The sequence below is a fragment of the Tachypleus tridentatus genome, chromosome 1 (genome assembly GCF_004210375.1).
Source record: "Tachypleus tridentatus isolate NWPU-2018 chromosome 1, ASM421037v1, whole genome shotgun sequence".
In the NCBI taxonomy this organism is placed as follows: Eukaryota; Metazoa; Arthropoda; class Merostomata; order Xiphosura; family Limulidae; genus Tachypleus; species Tachypleus tridentatus.
This window is the reverse complement of record NC_134825.1, coordinates 138,143,410-138,167,720: the sequence shown is the minus strand read 5'-3', so window position 1 is coordinate 138,167,720 and position 24,311 is coordinate 138,143,410. Positions and strand designations below refer to the sequence as shown.

General features: G+C 34.7%; 1 protein-coding gene across 2 annotated transcripts in view; it reads right to left on the bottom strand.

Moving 5' to 3' along the window:
- Sec3 (exocyst complex component Sec3) overlaps positions 1-24,311 on the bottom strand; it is a 158,777-nt gene that overhangs the window by 121,954 nt on the left and 12,512 nt on the right. For both annotated transcript variants that reach the window (XM_076454434.1, XM_076454439.1), the window contains exon 3: positions 13,760-13,887. In XM_076454434.1, the coding sequence (XP_076310549.1) occupies positions 13,760-13,887 (128 nt within the window). The remainder of the gene's footprint in view (positions 1-13,759; positions 13,888-24,311) is intronic.

Genomic DNA, 24,311 nt, shown 5'->3' with positions numbered 1-24,311 from the left:
AACAGGTATACAGGTATGCTTTTCACCTGGAATTTAGTTCTGATATCAAAGACTGAATAGAGCATAAATAATTAGCAGTATACACAAACCACAACCAGATACCTGAGGTTTCACTACTCAAGATTGAAATTAAGGGATCATGGTACCTACAGTCATGTGAAAAAGTTAGGACAGTCTATGAAAGCCTGTGTATTTGTGTAACATTATTGGATATATAGTTATTTAATCTCAATTTCAACAATACTGAGAGATTATAGGAATATAACTAAACAATTAAAACTGAAGAAAAGACCTTTCAAGATCTTCTGTAAATTTAGTTCTACAAAAATGCATATTCTGAGGAAAAGTTAGGACACCCTACCCCCTAACAGCTAGTGTTACCCCCTTTGGCTGAAATAACTGCAGTGAGATGCTTCTTGTAGCCATCTACCAGTCTCTGACATCGGTCTGAAGAAAGTTTGCCCCACTCCTCAATGCAGAATTCTGTTAGCTGTGAGATATTCTAGTGGTTTCTTGCATGTACAGCCCATTTCAAGTCACCCCACAGCATCTCAATGGGATTAAGATATGGGCTTTGACTCGGCCATTCCAGAACTCTCCATTTCTTAGTTTTCAGCCAGTTCTTGGTGGATTTACTGGTATATTTTGGATCATTGTCGTGTTGCAGGGTCCAGTTCCGCTTCAGCTTTAATTTTCTTACAGATGGACTCGTATGTTCCTCAAGCATCCTCTGGTGGATTCTATGATTGTGAGCTGTCCAGGTCCTGCTGCAGCAAAGCAGCCCCAAACCATGATACTTCCACCTCCATGCTTCCCAGTTGGTATGAGGTTTTTTTCCTGGAATGCTGCATTTGGTTTATGCCAAACATGTCCTCTGTTCTGGTGTCCATATAATTCAAATTTGGACTCATCTGTCCAAAGAACATTATTCCAGAAGTCTTGGTCTCTATCTACATTCTCTCTGGCAAACTTCAGTCTGGCCTTGATGTTTCTCTTAGAGAGCAAAGGTTTCCTCCTTGCACACCTCCCATGCAAGTTAAACTTGTGCAGTCTCTTTCTGATTGTAGAGACATGCACTTTCACATCAACAGTAGCCAGAGCCTGCTGTAGGTCCTGTAATGACATGTTAGGGTGTTTGGAGACCTCTTTTAGCATCTTGCAGTCTGCTCTCAGGGTGAACTTGCTTGGACAACCAGACCTGGGCATGATGGCAGTTGTTTTGAAAGCCCTCCACTTGTTGACTATTTTCTAGACAGTAGAGTGGCTGATTTCAAAATCCTTTGGGATCTTTTTAAATCTCTTACCAGACTCATAAGCTGCTACAATTATCTTTCTGAAGGCCTCAGACAGCTCTTTTGCTCTCACCATGGTGCTCACTCTCACTTCAACAGTCAGGAGCACACCAAACTAAATGTCTGAGGTTTAAGTAGGGCAAGCCTCATTCAACATGCTGAGTAATGATCTTCTGATCATGTGCACCTGGTGTGATACATCTGTGTGTGAGTTGAGCCATTTTATGTGGGAATAAATGTGGGGGTGTTCTAACTTTTTCCTCAGTTAGAATATGTATTTTTGTAGAATTACATTTACAGAAGATCTTGAAAAGTCTTTTCTTCAGTTTTAATTGTTTAGTTATATTCCTATAATCTCTCAGTATTGATAAAATTGAGATTAAATATCTATATATCCAAAAATGTTACAAAAATACACAGGCTTTCACAGGGTGTCCTAACTTTTTCATATGACTGTATATCCCCATCTTGGTGTCTAGGACTATTATACCACATTTTTATATATACAGACACACACACACATATATACATACATATACTTTTTTATTGGACCCCAACCTGTAGTAACACTCATGAATTTTAAACAACCAGAATTGTGATGGGAAAGTATGCAACACCTAAATGGACAAACTTTCTCCTTCACCTGAAGAAGTCCAAAAGACAACATCCCAGGCTCAGAATGATGGGGTTGTAGATACAATACTCAATTAAAGAAACATATCTCATCCAGCCTGGAATTATGAACATTAATCCTCACTGTCATACCAACTGGACATGGAACCTTCCACTTGTCCCTAAAATTACAGAGAGGAGATGAAACCTGTGCTCAACTAAAGGTCTAGGATGAAACAATTTCACATTTGAACTTATTAGGTGATAGTGGACCTTCTTTCTTGAACAATATAAGAAACTGACATTGATGAAAGAGAAGGGCCATGCACTTCCCAATTTAATAGCTTTGTGTTAATCCCAAACTAGAATTATGAAAAGGCTTCTGGAGTAGCTGGTGCTACTTTTACTGACATCTGAGAAAAACATCCTGAGACCTGAGAAGAAATTTTCCCCAACTTCACCCTCTTATCCAAGAGTGAAGAAATCCACAAAAAACTCTGAATGAAAAGTCTCTGTCCACCATTCCAGTGACTGGAAACTGGTGGGATGTTAAGCATTCCTAAGCCCCACTAGCTGAGCCGTGGGGGTAACAAGCATTGGAGAGACATGAGGGACAGTACTCTGGAAACTGTGCAATAGGTGAACATAAAATTTTGAAAGCAAACCAATCCTGATTTCTTCAACCTGAAAATCAGCAGGAATGGACAGGATCCCTTTTAGTTTTGTTCTTGATAGTCTGTGAATGCAGTCCATGATAATAAGATAATACCATCCAGTAGATGCCTAGATGGTCTTATGGAATACTGTATTTTGATAGAGCCTGTTGCAACCTGTAGTAAATATAGTGAAAATGTTTGCTAATGTGGTATTGAGAAGAGAAAGCATGCCTCTCTGGGAAATACTCACCACAAAGTGGAATCCAGTGAAAAATAAAGGGACCCTGGAAATAAAGGAGTATATGACTGAAAAAAATATATCTTTCTGGTTAAAGGTAGGTAGGAAAGTATTCAAAGTTTATTGGCACAAAGCTATAAGGCTATCTATGTCAGCCAAGATGTGGTACAGTAGAGGTAAAGGGCAATTAAGGTAAATAGTAAAATATGTAAAATTAGGAACTGCCAGGAAGACTGAAGCAAGAAGTACACCCTTGCTGTCAGTCACCTGAAGTTGGCCTTTCCAGTCCAGAGTTCAGTTCAAAAGAAAAAGAAAAACTAAAATGTGTAAAATTAAGACATGCCAGGAAGACTGAAGCATAAAGATCGAATTTGCAGTCAGTCACCTGAAGTTGGCCTTTTCAGTCCTGAGTTCAAATAAAAATAAAAATTAAAATGTGTTAAAATACTATATAGTCCAATAAAAAACCTTAAATTAAGTGTAAAAGACCAATGGCTCTTAAAAATATAAAAACATGAGTGAGATGGGCAGTATCACCTAAAACATGGGACAAAGTCAAGGGCAAACCTGCCTTACAAATATCATTAAAATGATGTCATTGTTCCAGGTTGTAATGATGGCATGATAATAAAATGTGGATGATTGTAATCTGAGTGCCACATAGACCACATATTGTTGCAGCAGTACCAGATAAAAGGAAGTGGTGGGTTAAAAAACTGACCAATGCATAGCCTTGCCAAAACAACCTCTCTCTCTCTGATCCTTACAGAAGCAAGAGGGCCAAAGACCTAGAGAAGGTTTGATTTGAAAAAGCTTGTTATTGTGTTGCTCATTCCAGGTTGCCTGCCATCTGGTTTACAGTCTGGATTTGATTACTGGATCATAGTCCATGTATGGAATGGGTATGGGGATGATAGATCCAGAACAGACAAACTGTGTGCTCTGTTGGCCAGCTCATTCTCACAAATACCAACATGGCCTGGTATTCAAAAGAATTGGACATAGACAGATGAGATAAAAAGATGGGCCAGTTTGTTTTTGATAGTGATAAGAAGAGTGTGGTGACTATCACGGAATGATTCCCGGGCCAATAGACAGCTGAGTGAATCTGTATATATTGTAAAATTTGTATATTGCATTATTTCAATATGAGTCAGGGCAGGAAAGATGGCATACAATTTGGCAGTGAAAACAGAAATTATAGGGGGAGTCTGTGTGCCACAATTGAACTGTCACAAACCATGGCAGAGCCCACTGAGTCACCCAATTTGGAACCATCTGTATATTTAGGAAGGGACAGATCATATGAAAGATGTTCAGCAAAGAAAGAGTGTTATTTCCAATCAAGTGTATATGCTTTCCTCAGATGACTCAAAGATAGGTTACAATTGGGGACAGTAATTTGCCATGGTGGAATAGGCTGATTTGAAGAAACTGCAGTGTTATTAAAGGATAAATCCAATTCTTCTCATTGTGTCTAGATATGGAGACTAAAAGGAACAATGGCAGATTTTCTGTTATTAAAAAGTGTGGTCCATTGTGGTTGGAAAACACAACTCCAGGTAGGATGCTGTAGTAAGGATTGAAGTTTGAAAGCATACACTAGAGACAGTTGCAAATGGCAAATATATAAAGGGGGTTCATGAGATTCCACATACAAACATTGCACAGGAGAAGTACAAAAAGCTCCAAGGCAAAGCTGAAGGCCCTGGTGATGGACAGGATCCAACATTTTCAGTGTAGAGGATCTGGAAGAACCACAAACCACAGACCCATAGTCAAGTTTGGATTGGACGTGGGCATGATAAATTCTGAGCATGGAGTATTGATCTGCTCCCCAAGAAGTAGAAGAGAGGACATGGAGAAAGTAAAATGCTTTTAGACATTTGATAAGAAGTTGCTTGATATGTGAAATAAAATTTAATTTACAATCAAATATAAGACCTAAGAACTTTGCCTCAGGGAAGACAAGAAGTACAACATCATCAAGACGAAATTCTGGATCTGGGTGGATTCCCCATTTGCAGTAGAAATGTATACAAACAGTTTTAGAGGGTCAAAATTTAAAACTATTTGCTGTGGTCCACTTCAGTATCTGACTGATTGCAGTTTGTAGCTGCCATTTAATAAACCTCATGTTTGATGACTGACATGAGATGTGAAAGTCATCAACAAAAAGACTGTTTGCAGCTGTAGGGGTAGCTTTTCACTGATGACATTTATTAATTTTTATAATGAAAAGTGTGATACTCAGAATATAGCCCTGAGGAACTCCAAGTTGCTGTGGGAAAAAATGAGAGAGTGTTGAGCCCAAACGACATGGAATCAGCACAAGAATTGCTTGATGAAAAGTGGTAAGTTGCCATGCAAATCCATATGAGTGAAGGTCTCGTAAGATGCCATATCTCCATGTTGTATTGTAAGCTTTTTCTAAATAAAAAAAACAGTAACAAGATGTTGTCACCTTAAAAAGGCATCTCTGATTGATGTTGCAAGGCGAATTAAGTGGTCTAACGTAGAGCATTGTCTTGGAACCCACACTAAGTAGGTGAGAGGAGGTTGTTTGATTCAAGAAACCAAACGAGGTGGGCATTGATTATCCTCTCTGAGATCTTACGTTGGATCCTTCCCAGGTTTCAGAATAGGGAGTATGATAGCTTGTCACCAAGCATAAGGATAGACATTTTCCTGCCATATCTGATTACAGACAGCTTGGAGAATAGTAAGAGAGTTCTGGGAAAGGTGGTATAACATCTCATAATGTATATTATCAGGTCCAACTGATATACTGCCAGACTGATGAATTGCAAGCTTGAGTTCCATCAGTGTAAGATGGCGATTGTAGTCATAGGAATGGTCAGTTGAAAAGGAAAGAGGCAGATGCTCCACCTGTGTTTTAATGGCTAAAAAGGAAGGGGATAAGTTTGTAGAGCTAGATGCATGAGAGAAAAAGTCCCCAAGAGTATTGGCAATGCTCTGTGGATTTGGAACTTTGTGGCCATCAGATGTTAAGATAGAGAGGAGGACAGATATCTTCCACTCACCCTCCAGATCTTATCCCATATAACTTTTGTGCTGGTGGTTGAAGAAATGTTGGAGGTATATTTAATTCAAGATTCTTTTGGCTTTTACCTCTAACTTGCCGAGTGTGTGCACGGGCTTGCTGAAATGCAATGTGGTTTGAGAGCATGGGGTATCTTCAAAATTTCTCCCAAGCACGTTTCTGAGTTTTTCATGTTATAGAACAGGCAGAATTCCACCAAGGGCGGGGATGTTGTGGGGAACATGTCGAGGTTTTAGGGATGCATCAAGTAGCAGCTTGTATAATACTGTCAATTATTGCTGCTACACAATCATCTATGGATGATTTACATAAAATGGCAGGATCAAGTTCCAAGAGAGTAGTGAAAGAAGGCCAGTTGGCCTGGATCAACTTCCACCGAGGTACATGGGTCGAGTGGTACTGATCACAATCTCTTGTAAGATGATGGGAAAATTACCACTACCTCATGGATTGATGTCAATCTCCCAGGAAAAGTGAGTGAGTTGCAAAAAGGATCAGACAAAAAGATCTATAGCTGTAAATGACTGACTATGTGCATGAAAATATGTGGAAGAGCCAGTACTGAATAGACACAGGTTGTGGTTCACGAGCATATGCTCTATGGTGCACCCTCTCATATCAATATGGGAGCTACCCCAGGGGGTTGGCAGTTGCTCAATGAGGGTATTGAGGTCTGATTGATTATAATGCATTTCAGATGCAAGGTATAGAGAGCAAATAGTGATGGTACAACCCAAGGAGACAAGGATGGCTACAGCCTCCAAGGGTGTGGTCAATGACAGGGATCGGGTGGGCTCATGTTGATCAACCAGCAATCCAACTCCCCCATGTCCCCGCCCTAAATATAGCCTGTCATTCCGTATAATGAATAGTGTCAGATAGTAACTGTATTTGTAGGCTGTAGAAATGTTTCCTGCAAAGAAAGACATATGGGATGATAAAAGTCAATCAGATCTTTGATGTCAGTCACATTTGATTGGAAACCTTGACAGTTCCATTGAATTAGTGTGGCCATGTATAATTTCAGAGGAGAAGATGGTAAAGAGTCCTTCTGCTTATGACTGCATTTTTTTTCTTTATTGGATGTGGGTCTGTTGCCCTCTATGGATCCTGCTCTAGCTTGAATGGTCAAGTCTGAATTTATCAGTAAATGTACTAATGATTGAGGGTGCAGATTAGTGGTTTGTTTAATTTTTGAGGTATCAAGAAAGGGAGACCCCATGGAAACATCTTGACTTAAAGAAGATGAAGTTCAGCAATGACTGGAAAATGTGGTCAGGACAGAGATGGAAGGAGACTGATTCATGAACTGTGTTGATTTTGGGAAGTGTTTCATTGAGATTTGCTGGTGAAGATTGTGTAGGGGATAGGGTAAGGTCTGTTTGTACTCCAACTGTAGTAGTAGAATGGGTTACAGCAGCATAAGTTCTGGATGGAATAGGTAATAATAATTTTTGAGCCTCTGTGTAAGTGAGATTGTTAACTGTCTTGAGACATTGTACTTCTTTTTTTCTACCCATTTAGAGCAAGAGGTAAAATAAAAAGGATGTGTACCATTACAATTTATACAATGTGGTTCAAGTTGGCATTCAGTGGCATTACCACCACAACAGGCACAGGTCAAGGAACCAAGGCAAGATTGTTTTGAATGATCAAATCTTGGACAATGGAAACATCGTACAGGATTTGGAATAAGATCGCACCTTATAATTCAGATATCCTGCTTTTATTGTGATGGAAGGATGTGGTACTGTGAATGTTAGTATTAGAACATTTGTTGGTTCCAGAATTCCATCTTTTCGAGTGAAGATTCGGCATCCTGCTGTGACACCTGCAAGGATCTCCGATTCAGAGACAGTCCTTAAATTTCTTTCCACTATGACTCCTCTGGAAGTATTCAAAGTGGAATGAGGAGTAACCTCAATGGGTATGTCCCCAAGGCCTTTGATGTCAGGAGGAGTTTAGAATGCTGTGATGAAGATGTTTCCACTAAGATATCTCCCAAACGTAGCTTTTTTTACCAATTTAGGGGAACCAGCTAGCCCTTTTGGATAAGAAGTAGGGAAATCTGCCCTAGATGTTTGTCACTTAAGGAATGCAAAATTAAGAATTGCGGGACAGATTCAAGTGATGAGTTAGGCTGTACAGATTAATCAATGCGTGGTCATTTTCCAGTAGTCGGGTTTTTCTCGGTGGTTTCAAGTTGTGTTATTTTTTTGTTTTAGGAGTATCCATAATAAACAGAAAATTTTTCAGTGCCCACTGACTCTACCCACCATGGAGCTCTCACAGGTTACCATGCATGGCAAACCCAAGGTGGATGTTTTTAAATCCCAGATGGGATGCACTACAGTGCCTTAAGAGCACTGCAGCAATGCCAGGATTTTGTGAGCACTATACCCGAACACCAGTGTCTGACACAAGGTCCACAACACCTGTCTACATGATCCTCAAGAACATGGAAGGACACTATTATGGGAATCAATAAACCTGGGAACTGAGTGAAATACTTATTACTTTTTAGACATAAGTTATTACTAAACCTTTCTTAAAATATAGAACAGTACATGAAGAAGTAAAGCAAACAACTACCTTTTCTAGCTGTGACTTTTAAACTGGAGGATATGAAAAAAAAAGTTTTTTGTTTATATATATATATAGTTGAAGAGCCAAAAAATCATATTACTATATCAAGACCATAGAATTCCATTATAATTTATTAAGCTTAGTAACTAAGTTGTATTTTGGCCTAACAAAATATGAAATTTAGAGCAGACTAATAACACAACCTACCTCTTTAAAATCTTGGTAAAAAGAATGTAGTTGCCTTTTAACAGATTAAAATGACTGAGAAAACCACTAGAAGGACTTTCTTAGCTGTTGATTGGTTATTCTCATGACATATGTTGAAGTAAATACAAATAAGGAATCGTTTTCAAACATGGAAAGAGGTGAACAGCATCATTGTGTTTGATTGAGTACATATGTCATATCTCAGCAAAATAAAAAGATATGAAGTCCTTATTTTATATTTTGGCTTGTCAATATTGGTAATAAGAGTTCCTATTACATACAAAACTGTATATTTAGTATTTTGACATCAAAGACATCTAACTTTAAACAGTGCTGCATTCAACATACCATGTGACTAACCAAAATCAATACTTAAATGTGTTATTTTCATATTTACTTTTAAATTAATAAATTAACTCATGTATAATATTAAAGTTTGAATTATAATCTACAATCTGATACCAAACTTATCAGCATAAATTCATAATATAGCAGTTCATAAAAATTTTGAATGCCAGTGAACAAAAGCAATTAAATGACCTTTGATCCCTGACCCATCACAATAGGATTAATAATCTTAATTATTATACAGGCTACTAACTATGGCAACTAATAATATCCATTCACCACAATCTTACTCATAGCACACATGTACTCTTGAATACTTAATGGATCATACATGCCTAACTCACAGCTATTTCTGTTATGAAACTCAGTCTCAATACTCGCACACTACTCAAGAAAATCCAAAACTATGTGATTGTTTAACATAAAATACCTGACTGAATTACAGCAAATGTGGTACCTATATGCTAGGTATAATGGGTACCTGGTCAAGGGATGTAACAACTGGTCAGGAATGACTGTTACTAGATCAGACTGTAGTATATTATTGATTTTTCAGAAAAAAAAAAGTCTAAAATGTTACTTTAAATAGGTAAATCAGATACCCAAAAAGTTATTATTATAAGTAAATGTCTAGTTACATTGTCAGTGACAAGAAAACCTAAAATAAAGTGCAACAAGGAAAATGTCAAAGTGATGTAAGTATGGATATTGAAAAACAAAACCATACAAGGAAAGATTGATGATGAAACTTTGTAGAATGGACGGTAATTGCCTGTTGTGGAGACACAAGTGTAGAGGACGATGTTTCAAAAGCCTTCCACCTTTCGTCTTCAAGTCAGTGTATGTGTAGGTGTTGATGGTTTTTTATACTGTCTGGGTGGATTGTGGAGAGGTTGCAGCTATGTCAACAGTTGGAACTGTGCTAAGTTGGAATGGTGAAATATAATTCAGATGAACTGCACTAAGATTTATAGAATTTTGTAAAATGAGCAACACAACAAACACAAACTGTTATTATAATAATCAAACACATAATATATTCTCCTATCTTCTATACAGCTACAACTAAATATGATAATCTAGACAAACACAATGTTTGTATCCTTACAAGTTACTTAGGTACTTAACCATATGGATTAAATGGTAACAGCAGAATAAAGGAGATGAAGTGTCCAGAAAAAAAAACTTTACCTTTATAACATTGCTACAATATTTAAAACAGTAAAGTTTGATTTTACTAAGCTCAAAGAGACACATATATTTTTTAAATTCAAAGTCTATTAAACATTTCAGTGAAACATTCTATTACATATAATTTTATACAGTTTACCTACACCATTTCACAATCAAATAAATTAACTGAACATATACAAACACACATCATTCCTTCATATTTTATAGGTGCCATCAAACTGATGTTCAAAAGCATCCATAGCACAAGTTTTGAAGGGGCTTGTTACAGACCTAATCAAGTCTTTCATGAGACCTGCTATTTTGGGCATACTAGTGGTCTATTTCTACCTAGATATAAACAACTTGAAGGCAGATATTGTTTATTATTTATGTATATAAAGAATATCACAGGAAACTTTGTAAAACCATGTTGGCTACTATGACTCTGATACACTTGAACTTGTATGGCATTTTCAAACAGTACTGTTCCATACAGCCATCAAATATTTGCAAGTGCAATACGTAAATTGTACTTATAATAAAACCAACTCAACATTCCATTAAATTATGAAAAAATGAAATTGTGAGTAGAAAAAAAGCACTGGGAAGGTAAAGGTATTTTAGGAATGAAGGTTGATTTCTTCATCTTTTAAAGTGTCACTAGAACAGGTTTTAAAGTGTCACTAGAACTGGTGTTTCTTACTAGATAAGTTGATTGGTTTATCATTTTTTAACAGACCATTCAGCTCAAAAGCACTAAAAGTGTTTAGGGGCATCAGTTGTTGTGGAATAGGTTTAACTTTGCAGTCATTAAGATACCTTTAATAACCATCAGATTCATTCAGAACTGTACATACCTAACCTCGCATGCGAACAGTCTGGGCAAGTCACTTTGCTATTCTTAATTACCTTGGAAAATAGTATTGCCTTTACATTTTATAAACTTTGTGCATTTAGATACAATACATCACAAACAAAAACTATTTCTTACAAAAAGCATGAGTTTCTCCCTTAGTATGTATTAATTGAGTGTCTACACATTACAACCTTTTAGGTATATATTATTCAGTGTTTTCATTAAAAAAAAACAGAAAAATAAATTACTGCATTTTACAATAATGATTAGCTACAGCTGCAATATAAAAACTTTAAACACCTACAAAGCTTAAATAAGTATAATTCAACTGTATAGTTATTGTAATTTAATTTTGAAAAGTTTGATGAAATTTAAATAAGCAATTCATTAAGTATTGTGAAAAACTCATTTTGTGTTTTCTTAGATAGACAGTTTAGGTAAACTTTTGAAACACTGCCATTTTTGTTTCATACAACAAGCAGTTTTCATCTATTCTAACATACTTGTTATTTTATCTTTATTTAATCTTTAGATAAATTTAAAAGAAAAATTAGTTCACTCAGTAAACGTTTTTGAAAATATTTGTTTATCAAATCAGGAAAGAGTACAAATATACTTAATGAGAAAAACAAAGGATAGCATGACAAATTATTTTCAGAAACCTATTTTATTTTTTGCCGAGCAGTGGAGTGTGGTAATAATTACAAAACAAGTATATCACAGTATTTTGTTAGCCTTTAGTAGCTTCTATTTACATAGCGAGATGAATTTGTATTAAATATTACCATTTAAAAACATGATTGGAAAAAAATTATTGTACACTTAAGAAAAAAATTTCTTTAAATTACGTTTTTCTCAGTGTCCGAAATTAAACTGGATAAAAACATTGTCACCCTTACTTTTAAAAGAACAACAAATATCAACATCAACTATTGTGTATGTTAGAATGAAACTTATATGTATCATAAAATGTACAAATTATACTACAGCTTGATTATACAAACTTCTATCTTTATGGTTTGTTGCATCATCACATTATGGTATCAACATAAACCAGATCTAGAAAGCTAAAAGATTAAATTTTAGCCACACCCCTTTTTACTTCCTATTCAATTTGATAAATACATTTAGGAATGGAATCACACTTGTCTTATTTTTATTTGTTTTAATGTTTAGTCTTACACTGCAAAACTAGGGATGGCAGCAAATCATCACCACCTACCACCAAGTCTTGGGCTACTCTTTTACCAATGAATAGTGGAATTAACCATCACATTATAACACCTCCATGGCTGAAAGGCGAGCATGTCTGGTGTGATGGGGATTTGAACCCACAACCCATGGATTACTAGTCAAGTGTCTCATCCACCTGGCCATGCCAGGCCTTTTTCATTCTGTATTGACAATTAGTTCCATGTGTGTATATATATAATGATTGCAAGTAATCATCTTTTCTATATTTTTTTAGATTTTTTAAGCATATAATTTTTCTGTTTCTCAACTATTAAAAATACATACAAAGAAGAATCACTCTTTACTACTTTGCATCAGATTAAAAATTTCTAAGCTTAAGTTTTACACTTGTAGTATCTAATAGAAATCAAAGGAAATGTTTTTCAATAGAAGTAGGAAGAAAGCAGCCTCAGTAATAGCAATAATTTCATAAAAGTAGAAATTTTACTGTTATGAAGAGAAAAAACTTGTTTAAATTCAGTAAGCTTAATTATCTTTTTATTGTAAATGATATGGAACAACAACTTTGTTTAAAGCAATATTTTTAACCTCTAGTCCATGGACCAGTAAAAATCCATCAAAACCCTCATTGGAATTCTTGCTATTCTGTGGGTTTTTACAAAAACAATCATAAAGTAACAGAATATTCATATGTAAATCATAATGATTTTTTCATTGTAATTGCATTTTAGTGGTCTCCAACAATGTAGGAAAGCAGCAAGTTGTTTCCACATATCAAAAACGTTGAGAAATGGTGGTTTAATATGTACGTTTTACAACTTAATGAGAAAACTGTGTAAAATCTGAAGATTCTATAAAATATCTGGTAATATGTTGAATATTAACATTACTGTTTCAAAGACAGGTGAACTATATGAAAAGCCTATCCATGCAATATAATGACCACTCTCAAATAACTTAAAACACCATTATCAGGCAAAATAAACCAAAAAATATAGTAGTTATATACCTACAAGTAAACAAGCCAAATTACATAAACAGAGAAAATCCAATTACGCTATAACAAAGAAACATTCCATTACATTTACTAATAGACATAAATCTAAAAAAACCCCCTTATTATTAAATCAGAAAAATCATCCAGTAACGAATATATAAAGATAATTAATACAAAAAGTACTGTAAACAAAAATGAATTATTTTTAACTCTTCTCACTTGAACAATGTGCAACAACAAGAGTTTATTACTAACATTCTAGTTTCCTTGTCACGTAATACTAATAAGTTTACGTGCAGAATTTGTCAACATTCAGTATCATAACAAACATCTCTCAGAATAATATCACACTGAATTAACCCTATTAAGCTGTAATTTAACACTTGCAGTTCTTTTATACCTTAACAACCCACTCAAGTTCACTTCTGTATGTGTCAAAAGAGTACAAAAAAATATTTAACATTTCTCAAACACTACATATTGATCTTTTGAAACCTACTTCTGGGAAAACAGAAGTTTATAAAACTACAAATTACCTTTCTTTCATCTTTCCCATCCACCATCTTTAATTCCCGTAAAGGCCACGTAGCTCGCTTTTTATACACATCTTTATCTGACTTTTTCACTTGACAAATAGATGCATGAACAGGCCTTTCAGCACTAACTGTAAAGCATAAAATAATTTTAATAACCAAAATACTGTAAATATGTATGTTACATCATTGCATATTTTTGAACTAATTGTAAAACATTTTTGTTTACTAAAACAAAAGTTAAAAATGATAATGTGCAAGATAAAATTACCCAATACATTAATCAATAATTCAAATTAACAGTTAATAATTTTAGAATTGAGTGAAATAACCTGTTTCTCTACATAAATATACATGTTTTTTATTACTCATATATTATTAGAGTCCCTGTAACAAACAGTTGTATACCCACAATTTCATGTATAAATATTTTATTAAAACATTTAACTATGTAGGTCTGTCAGCCTAGCTTACATTATCTCCCTAAGAGAATTCTACAGAATAAAAAATAACATTTACTTAATGAGAAAAAAGTTCTAAGTGTACTACAGAACAAGATTTTTCTACACTGAAATTAAACTAAATTAATCATTACATTGTTATGAGTGTCTCAAAACTGCAAGTAATTTGAAATACAACAAAAACTATAAGAAAATGTAATTATCATAAGCGTTTTTAATATTTTAGTAGGGAAAGTACAAGGTCATAAACATATGTTATAAGTATTATCAAAGCAAAAGTGCACGAGAAAAAATAGTAACTTGTGCAAGTAATGGCTATTTACAAAAAGAAAATTTTCTTAAAACCACAAAAAATTTAAAAAATGTCACAAAACATATTACAAGATATGAAATTAATTAAATAATAATAAGAATAACATTTTCAACATTATAAACCAGTGGAAAAAACTATTAATGAGTATCTTAAAAAATAATGACATTCTGAAAGAGCTAGACTTGATCAAAATAGAATTTTTTCTAAAATCAGTAATAAATTTGTGAAATTAATCAAACTAAAACAACTAATGATAACCTGGGATGATGAGAAGGGGTTAGACAACTGCCCCAGGACCTTGGGTCTGTTGAGGGGCTCAGTAGTGGAATATTACAACAAAAGTTGTCACCTAAATTTATTGTATTAAAAATCAGCAAACAAAGGTTAATAAATAGAATGAAAGGAAGGCTCCAAATGATGTTACTGACCCTGGAGACTGGGCTGGCTCTTGACACCCTTAATAATAATGATACTTATATGTTAAAATCATTTGTTTTTAAAGTATCAACTGTTAACAATATTTTTAGAAATAATCCCAATAATATCTCACAAAGTTATTAGTTATCTATAATTACTAATGACATGGACAGAGTGTAATCAAATTTCATCTCATACGAATGTATATTTGGATCATATAGATTATCCAAATAAGGAATAAATTAACTCTAGAAACCATATATAAATGTGATATGCAGGCATCTCATGTACTATCTATCTGCTTTTAGTAACATGGATTTCTCATTTACATACTTTTTATGCAGTTATGGTGTGAGCATTTGATACAGAAAACTGTTAAAGTTATGATCTTGTTCCTTTGTTCTTTGTAGGAAATATCACTTATTCCACCTAAACATCAAATAAAATCATGAATCAATATTGAAAGAATCACTGTCTGTAATTTCCTCTATTGGGCAAATAGATAATGTCTGTGTTACAGCCAACAAATGTAAGACAGCATGTTACAAGAGATGCTGTCAACTAAAAAAAGAAACCAAGATTATCCATTAGACTGAAAGTTCACTTTTTAGTTCAGTTCTACCTGAATATCTACAAGCTCAGTTCCTTTTGGAGATCAATGTATCACTACAGAGAGCTTTCTGTCTTGAGAAAGAGAAAGCTGTGCATCTAATCATGATCCATTAGAAAGCAAAACATCTTCTTGTCTGTGCAAATACAGTGGCTGCACATTCATTTTGCTTACTTATTATTAAGACTGTGTTTTTTTCAGAACCTGTCCAATCTCATTATTTCATGTGCTAGAAAATTCAGTTTTTTAAGTACAGACTACTCCATGAACTCCAGGTTGATCAAGATGTTATAAGCAGATCTTTCTGATATTTTTAAAGAAACCAGTTTTATATGAAAATACCACAAGTAGATATCAAGAAGAAACTCTGGTGCTATGACAACACAATTTATAGTAGAGTTTCTCTTTTTATAACATGAATACTAAGTCCAAGCTCAATCTCTCTTATTTAATAAGTTTCAAGAAACATTTCTGAATTGAGAATGACATATTCACTGAATAGAAGTACTTATGGTTACAATGGAGAGTTCATTGCTGGAAAGAGGAAGTGCAAGAAAGGCATTTTAAGTAAAGAACCCCTCTACTAGATACAGAACTTCCACTTATGATTATGATGCAAAGGTTCATGACCAAAGGAACACCCAGAACACTGTACTCCTTACAGTCAATCTAGATAGAAAGGAAATGCAGATGACTGAAAGTCACCAAAGTAGAATAAAACAAGATAGAAACAGCATGGTTATATCTCTACAGCACTCCTAGGCTGTCAGAGCACTACAGCCTCAACTTTGGTCTAGACTGCTGCAGCAAGGCTGGATATGTCATCAAGAGTTGTTTCATTTGCAGATGAGATGGTGGGCACCCACATACAAAAACCATGGGGATATTCCTTCCATTCCCCTAGACCTCTACAACAGATCTTGATACCCAAGAACATGGAGGGTCAAACAACAAACCACTCCAAACAGTTCACAGCCCTAAACAAATCAGCTATCCTGTGTAGAAGTCTCTTTTAAAAGCTTCCTTCTAGAGCTGATAATATCAACCATGTCTTCATGTGATATTGGTAGGGATCATGTAAGGGAAAGGCTTTATCTAGGTGCACAGGACCCAATGAGTCGGCCAAACAAATTACTCCCCAGTATTCTAAGTGTAGTGAAAGAAAGTTACACTAGTTCCTAAAGCATTTTAGGCACAATCACAACCTGGAAAGGATGAACTTGGGAACAGATTGCTCTACTTGATCCTTAGAGTAAATTATCTGAACATCATAACAGATATATATCTAGAAAAGTAGCAGCAAAATGGTTGAGAGGCAATTGTGTATGATGATCATCAATTTGACCCACTGAAGAATCAAATGATCTACTGAGCAAGTTCAAAGGGCGTCCAAATGCAGGTGGTACTAGACAGGTACCTCCACCTAGTGGCAAAACCAAATGTGAAATTTTGGTTAGGGCTGGAGTTACAATGAATGAGTAAGAGGTGCTATGTATGAATATTCATATTAAAAAATCATTAAGAAAACTGACTAGGTGTGGAGTTGGTGGGTTGGAGATGTAGCCAAACTGATATCCAATATCCACACACACATAAGAGGCATGCTACCACAAGGTACACCCACAGAACTGGAAGATAAACTGACAATTATCTTGGCAGAGTGAGTGTGTGTTTTTTCTGATGGCAAATCCATATCAGGCTATCTGTTGAGTCCACCAATGGGAATCAAACCCTTGAAATCTGGGCAGAAACCAATGAAATATATGTCATTTGATAGATTGAAACTTTGGATATAAATTGGTTATAATATCAAACTTCAGGGAAAACTACTGACAATTTGTGAAACAATGATGTGACAGGTGGTTATGGTAGTACATGTTTCATTTTCTAATTTATGGCTCTGAAACCAAATATGGTTGAAGGCTACAAAAATTATAGTTTGCTTTAACAATAACTTCATTACAGTGACAATGATAAATAAATTAATGAAGGGGAAATACATAGATAACAGTTCTCACATTTGGAAAGACTGAGGTGGTTTATTTTGAATATTTCATTATAAAATTAAAAATTTAAAACTTAAATAATATTAAAATTTGATTCATTAACTGTGTTTTGATGCGAAGTGTATTTATATATATTTATAATAAAAGAGTTTAATTAAATTTTATATGTAACTCTGCAAAAGGTTGTGACATGTACACTTTGACCTATGTGTATATATATACACACTGCTGGCCAAAATCTCAAGGCCAATGAACACAAAGAAAAATTATGCATTTTGCATTGTTAGACTCAACCATTTATTTGAGTAGAGCTTCGAAAGATGAAAATAAGAAATGGAAAAATAAAAAACGTTTTAGCACTTAATAGGGAAAATGTGAACACTATAAAATTAGCCTAAATACTAGCTGGTCAAAAGTTTAAGACCATGCTGAAACGAAGTGTTAATCGGTAAACACATAACAAAATGTAGTCATTTTTGTTGTCAACATCTCCCACTGACATCTCGTGTGTTACATTGGCTAAAAACATGGCAAAAGCTAAAACGTTTACAAAGTTTGAACGTGGCAGAATTGTCAAGCTGCAAAAGCAAGGTATCTCTCTCAACGTGCCATTGCTGATGAGACTGGGCGTAGTAAAACTGCTGTTGCAAGTTTCTTAAAAGACCCTGAGGGATACGGAATGAGAATTTCAAGTGGTTGACCCAAGAACATTTTGCTGGCGTCGAGCAGAAGGATTCGACGGGTTGTTCAGCAAGACACCAGCCGATTGTCGAACCAGATTAAGGCCCTTACAGACGCAGAATGCAGCTCAAAAACAATAACACAGCATCTATGAGAGAAAGGCTGTAAAAACCGTAAATATCTTCAAATGCCACGCCTCCTTCCACACCACGAAACAGCTCAGTTAAACTTTGCTGAGAAGCTCCAAACATGAGATGTAAAAAAAGTGGAAGGAGGTTTTGTTCTCTGATGAAAAAAAATTAACCTGGATGGTTCAAATAGCTTCCAACATTACTGGCACGATAAGGATATCCCACTGGAGACATTTTCTACACAACACAGTGGAGGAGGTTCCATCATAATCTGGGGTGCTTTTTCCTTCCATGGAACAATGGACCTTCAGGTTATATAGGGGCATCAAACAGCAGCTGGCTACATTGACATGTTAGAGTGAACATCCTCATTGACTGAAGGCCCTCACTTGTGTGAAAATAACTGGATCTTTCAGAAGGACAATGCTGCAATCCACAATGCCCACAGGACAAAGGATTTTTTCATGGTGAATAACGTGGTTCTTTTGAATCATCCAGCGTGTTTGCCTGAACTGAACCCCATTGAAAATGTTTGGGGGTGGATGGCAAGGGACGTCTATAGAAATGGACATCAATTCCAAACAGTGCATGATCTTTGTGAAGCCATCTTAACCACTTGGAATAACATTCCAGCCAGCCTTCTGCAAACCTTTATATCTTCCATGCCAAAGCGAATGTTTGAAGTTATTCTCAATGACAGCCACATGCAACTAACTACTGAGACCTCTTGTTGGACATTTCCTACTCTGTTTTGGACTTCTTTTTAGTATGGTCTTAAACTTTTGACCAGCTAGTATTTAGGCTAATTTCATAGTGTTCACATTTTTCCTATTAAATGCTAAAAAAGTTTTTTATACTTATTTTCCCTTTTCTTATTGTCATCTTTCGAAACTCTACTCAAATAAGTGGTTGAGTCTAACAATGCAAAGTGCATATTTTTTTCTTTATGTTCATTGGCCTTAAGATTTTGGCCAGCAGTGTATATATATTAATGCATCATTAATATCAGTTCCCTTAATAATCTTAAAAATGTCATTCAGATCATCTTTAACTTTTTGTTTATAATACGCTTAATCTGTCCTCATAATAACCTTTCCATCTAATATATTATCCTTATAACCCTTCTTTCATCCCTTTCAAATAAATTCACTATCCTTCTTAAGAGTAAATAGTCCAAAACTGACCACAATACTTCAAATGAGGCTTAACCAGTGACTTGTGTAATGAAATAAACTCTTGAGTTGAATTCAATATTTCTGTAAATAAAACCCAAAATTCTACTTGTCATACCACAAGCAACAGCACACTTCATTTAATTACACTATAGTTGATTAAGTCAATGAGACCAAGCTTATGTAAAAAAAAAGAAAAAATAGTACTGTTTGAACTTCCTGTACATTAACTCTCTTGTGAATTTTCACTCCTGAAAAGACAAGTATTTATAAATTACACCAGAACTGAGGAAGAGGGTAGCAAGTGTGTACAGGAGTACCACTTAGAAATATATTTTTTAGCAAGACAAATATTGACTTTCAAGATAATAAACACCTTTTCACACAGAAAACTAGAGTCCGGTAATGATATGGTGTAGGGACGTGTGCAAAGTTTACTTAGATAAGCTTCCTTCAGAAAATGCCTCAAGGGAACCCATAGAGTGCAACACCCAATGACAGGGGCTTCACACGAACATACCTATGAGATACCACATTTCATCTCTTCTGGACACTTAACAGCCAGAATAGAATGAAGGGAGAGGCAAACAAGCCCCATATGTCACAAGCAGAGGCAGTATAAAAGCATATAGCCATCCAAGTATTTGCACACAAGAGGTCAGAGAACTAATGTGTGTAGTATGGTTTGAGTCCATTCAGGCCATAACCAGTGCACACCTTAACTCTACGGTCAAACATTATTTGACTAACATCGGCTGTAGAAGAAGAGATTAGAATTCATGTCATAGTGTGTGTAATATTGGTGAGTGCTTGCCTCAACTCTACCATCAGACTCTTGGACCAACATCAGCTGCAGTGTAGTGTTGAGTGAGCTTGCCTCACTTCAAAAGACATCAGCTCCAAGAGAAGTGCATGATATATTTGTGCATGCTCCTTTCAGTTTTGTCTTGACTCTACTAAGTATACCTAACATCACAAAAAGGACATGATATAGAGGTGCATATTCATCATGACTCTACAGAACAGTTGCAGCCTGCAGGTGGAAGGCATGGTATCATACAATGTAATTCTATCATGTTGAAGGTATAATTATACGAGTTGTGACTGGCACTACCTTGAGAGTGTCACCACTGCTCTACTTCCCAGTGACTGACACTCCTTATTATAGTCCCACTAGTTAGGTACCAATCAGTGAAGGTTCTTCAGAGTTCATCAACCAAGTGCTACCCAGTGGCTAGGAGCTAGTAAATGATAAAAGTCTCCTTTGCTCTACTCAAAGAAAAGGTGAGGGGGAAGATATTCCTGGTGGTGAAACCCAGAAGAAAATCCTAGATCTCCATGGATCCTGTTTCAGTTCAAAAAGTATTTTTCCATTATAATACATACAATAGGTATGATCTGGATCAAACACTGGTCAGATATCAGAACATACTATGAGGATACCTTAAGTGGTCTTGGGGAATATCCCATCTTAATGGTGGGCATATATAGAGACAGAGTGAATGGTATGAGCACCTTCCATTATCCTGGCTTGATGCAGAATTTGTGGAAATAAGGATACCCTAGAGGACACTACCAGCTACTTTGCAGAATCTTGTAAGAAAAATGCTACAATCAGATGGAAAATGTACTCTCCAATCTAAAGAGAGTGATTAAAATGCAGGATGTCAAATGAAAACAGGCAGTAACCTTCAGGAGAGGAGACAGCCAAGTGGTGAAGAGAGTGAGAGATGAAATTATGCAAGGTATTCCTACATGGTTGTCAAAAATGAGTAGCAATGAAATAGGAGAGCTCATAAATCTGATGGGGAAAATATGAATCATCTATGTGCAACAACACTCTATGAGGAGTAGATAAAACATAGAAACTGACAGAAACTACCAATAAAAGTGGAAGGAGATTTGTTCCTAGAGGAAAATAAATCCCAGGGAATGTAGAGTTGAAAATGGAAGCCCTGACAATAAGGAAAGCATCAGTGAAGAGGTGTAGGTCTAGTTTTGGTGAAGGTAATTGAAGACAGATGGTGATAGAATGGATTGGCCCAAACCCTCCCCCCATACAAATATTAGAATAGAGGAAGGGAAGATTTATGTAATACATCCTTCTGGTCATGCAAAAACAAGCTCTTAAGGTGCAAATATGTATGACCAAAATGGATAAGCAGTCCCCATGAAGTCAAGTTCTTCAAATTCAGCTCATGGGTCAAAACCATGTCATCTCATTTATTTACATTAAAAGTTTTATCGAACTTCTGTTTTCATTTTATACATTATTTAATTTCTTGATTTAAAAGTAAATACTAAAAAACACATAGAGTCACCAATTATGTTGAAGGCAGCATTGGTTCAAATTAGATGTTTGTGATGTCAAATATAGTCTTTAGTATCGTTTGGATTTAGATCTCAAATTACCAATATTGAGAAGCTAGAATATAAAATAAGAACCTTGTATCTTTTTATTTTGCTGAGATATGGCTTATGTAGTGAATCAAATACAGTAACCCCATTCATCTCTTTCCATTTTTGGAAATGGTCCCTTATATACTCTTACTTCTAGATATGACATGTAAATAACTAAATGAAAGCTCAAAATGTCCCTCAAGTGGTTTTCTCAACAACTTTCAAATATAATGGAAGCCTCTCTTTCTTTGGAGACAAACCTATGTGCTAATAAATTGAGTCATTAGCTTATTCAAAAATGTCATTTTTTTAGACCCAAATACAGCTTAGTCATCAAATTTAATAAATTATAATGGAATTCTAAGGTATCAATACAGTAATTTTAAAATTTTTTTGGTTATTCAAATGTATATATAAAACCTAAAAAAAAAAAATTCATTTTACAATCTCTACATGAGAAATGTCTCATGGCTTAGCAACCTATGACAAGCAGCAACTGAGTGCAAACATCATAACTATAAGAAATAACTGTTTGCTTTACTTCTTTATTTACTGTTTTTTGTTTTGAAAAAAAATAAGGTTAAAAACTTGTTTGTATATAGTAATTATGTATATAATGTATTGTAATGGAAACATGAGTGTATTTTACAAAATACTAGTCCAGTAAAACATAGCCTAGACAGATTACTTTATAAAGGTAAGTTAACCTTTTATATTCATGGATACAGAGACATTGTGCACCACAACTGTAATTTCTGTGTTAATTCTAGGTTAATTTCTGTATATATGAATGTATGATGTTATGAAATTTAAGATATTTATGATAAACATTTGTCAAATTATAATTTGTAACAATTCTAGAAAGAAAAAAGCATAATTTATATTTATTTCCTACTTTTTATGGTGATTACACAATCAGTCAAATCTAACAAATACATTTAAAACTTCCAAACTGATAGTAAAAATAACAGATAGGATTTAAAATTTTTTCTTAAGGAAACATTTGATAATTATCTGGAAAACAAAGATTTTACATGTGAAATCCAAATATTTTCTGATGCAGAAAAGTATTTTTCATCTTGAAATGAAAATTACTTTGTATCTTGGCAAGTCCACATTTTGAAAGAAAAAAATTTATGAGAAAGTCTTTAGTTAAAAAGTCTTAATACTTAATTTTACAAACCTGATATTATGTGTTCCACAGCTTATAATATTTACCAATAACCTGCAAAATGATGCAAACATATCCATACATTATAAAAAATTCTAGTATAATTCCTCTCATGGATACTTTTGTAGTTAGGAACTGGGTGATTCTATCCAACAAGTAATTAATGAGTTAAGGCTTCACAGAAACCCATTTTCTGAAACCATTATTTCATTACAATAGTGACTAATGTTTTGTAACAGACTGTAGAAATTCCATCAGAGTAGTTAACTTTTGAGTACTAAAGCCCTATGTCCTAAGCTGTTGTGTATTGTATTTCTAAGTAAAAAGTTTGAAATACAAACTTAAATGTTAGGATGGTGTATTTAAACCTCCCAGTGCTTTGATAGTCTTGTTATTTGTGAACCTTTTTGGTTAAAAAATAAACTTGTGAAAAGGTTTACCTTGTGATGCTTTGTATGCTATTATCTTAATTTTTTGTTGAAAGTTATTTGAATGTGACAAATTAAAGGTAGTTTGTCCTGTTATTTTTGTTGGTGGCAGATGACAAGATAATGCTGTTTCTAATAGTTTAAAATTCACAATAAAGGAAAGTCCAAAACTTAGATTTCTTTTATAATGTATTTTGTTGCTATCTATCACATAAATTGACCAATGTATCATGTCTGATGACATCATTTCAATGAATATTGTTCATTTGTCTTAATCATTTAATGGATTATTTGGTAAAAGCAGTGCAGGATCTAGTCTACATAACAGTAACTAATTTATTTATTTCTTTTTTAACTCTTTAAACCCATAATTGTTTGCTTCTTCTGCAAGAATTATTTTCAGGATGTCCTAAGAATTATTACCATACCTTACAAAATTTCCTTAACTTTGTAAATAACAACATAGTTTTGGATTAGTTTTCAGTCAGAGAGACATAAATGTTAACAGATATTGTCATTGTCAATGGGTAAATCTGGATTTTCATCTGGATCCTGGGAGTATCTATTAGAGTCAAACATTTGTTGCAGTTACGCTTATCTATAGGCCTATCTTAAATACAAAACTTTTCAACAGAACCTTTAATACACTAATAATGTTTAAGAGGAACACCTTTGGTACAGATGCTGGTCATTGGATTAATATAGACCTCATAGTGTGTACGTATTGTTTCAGAATATACCATTGCTTCAGTAGCACTGTAACAA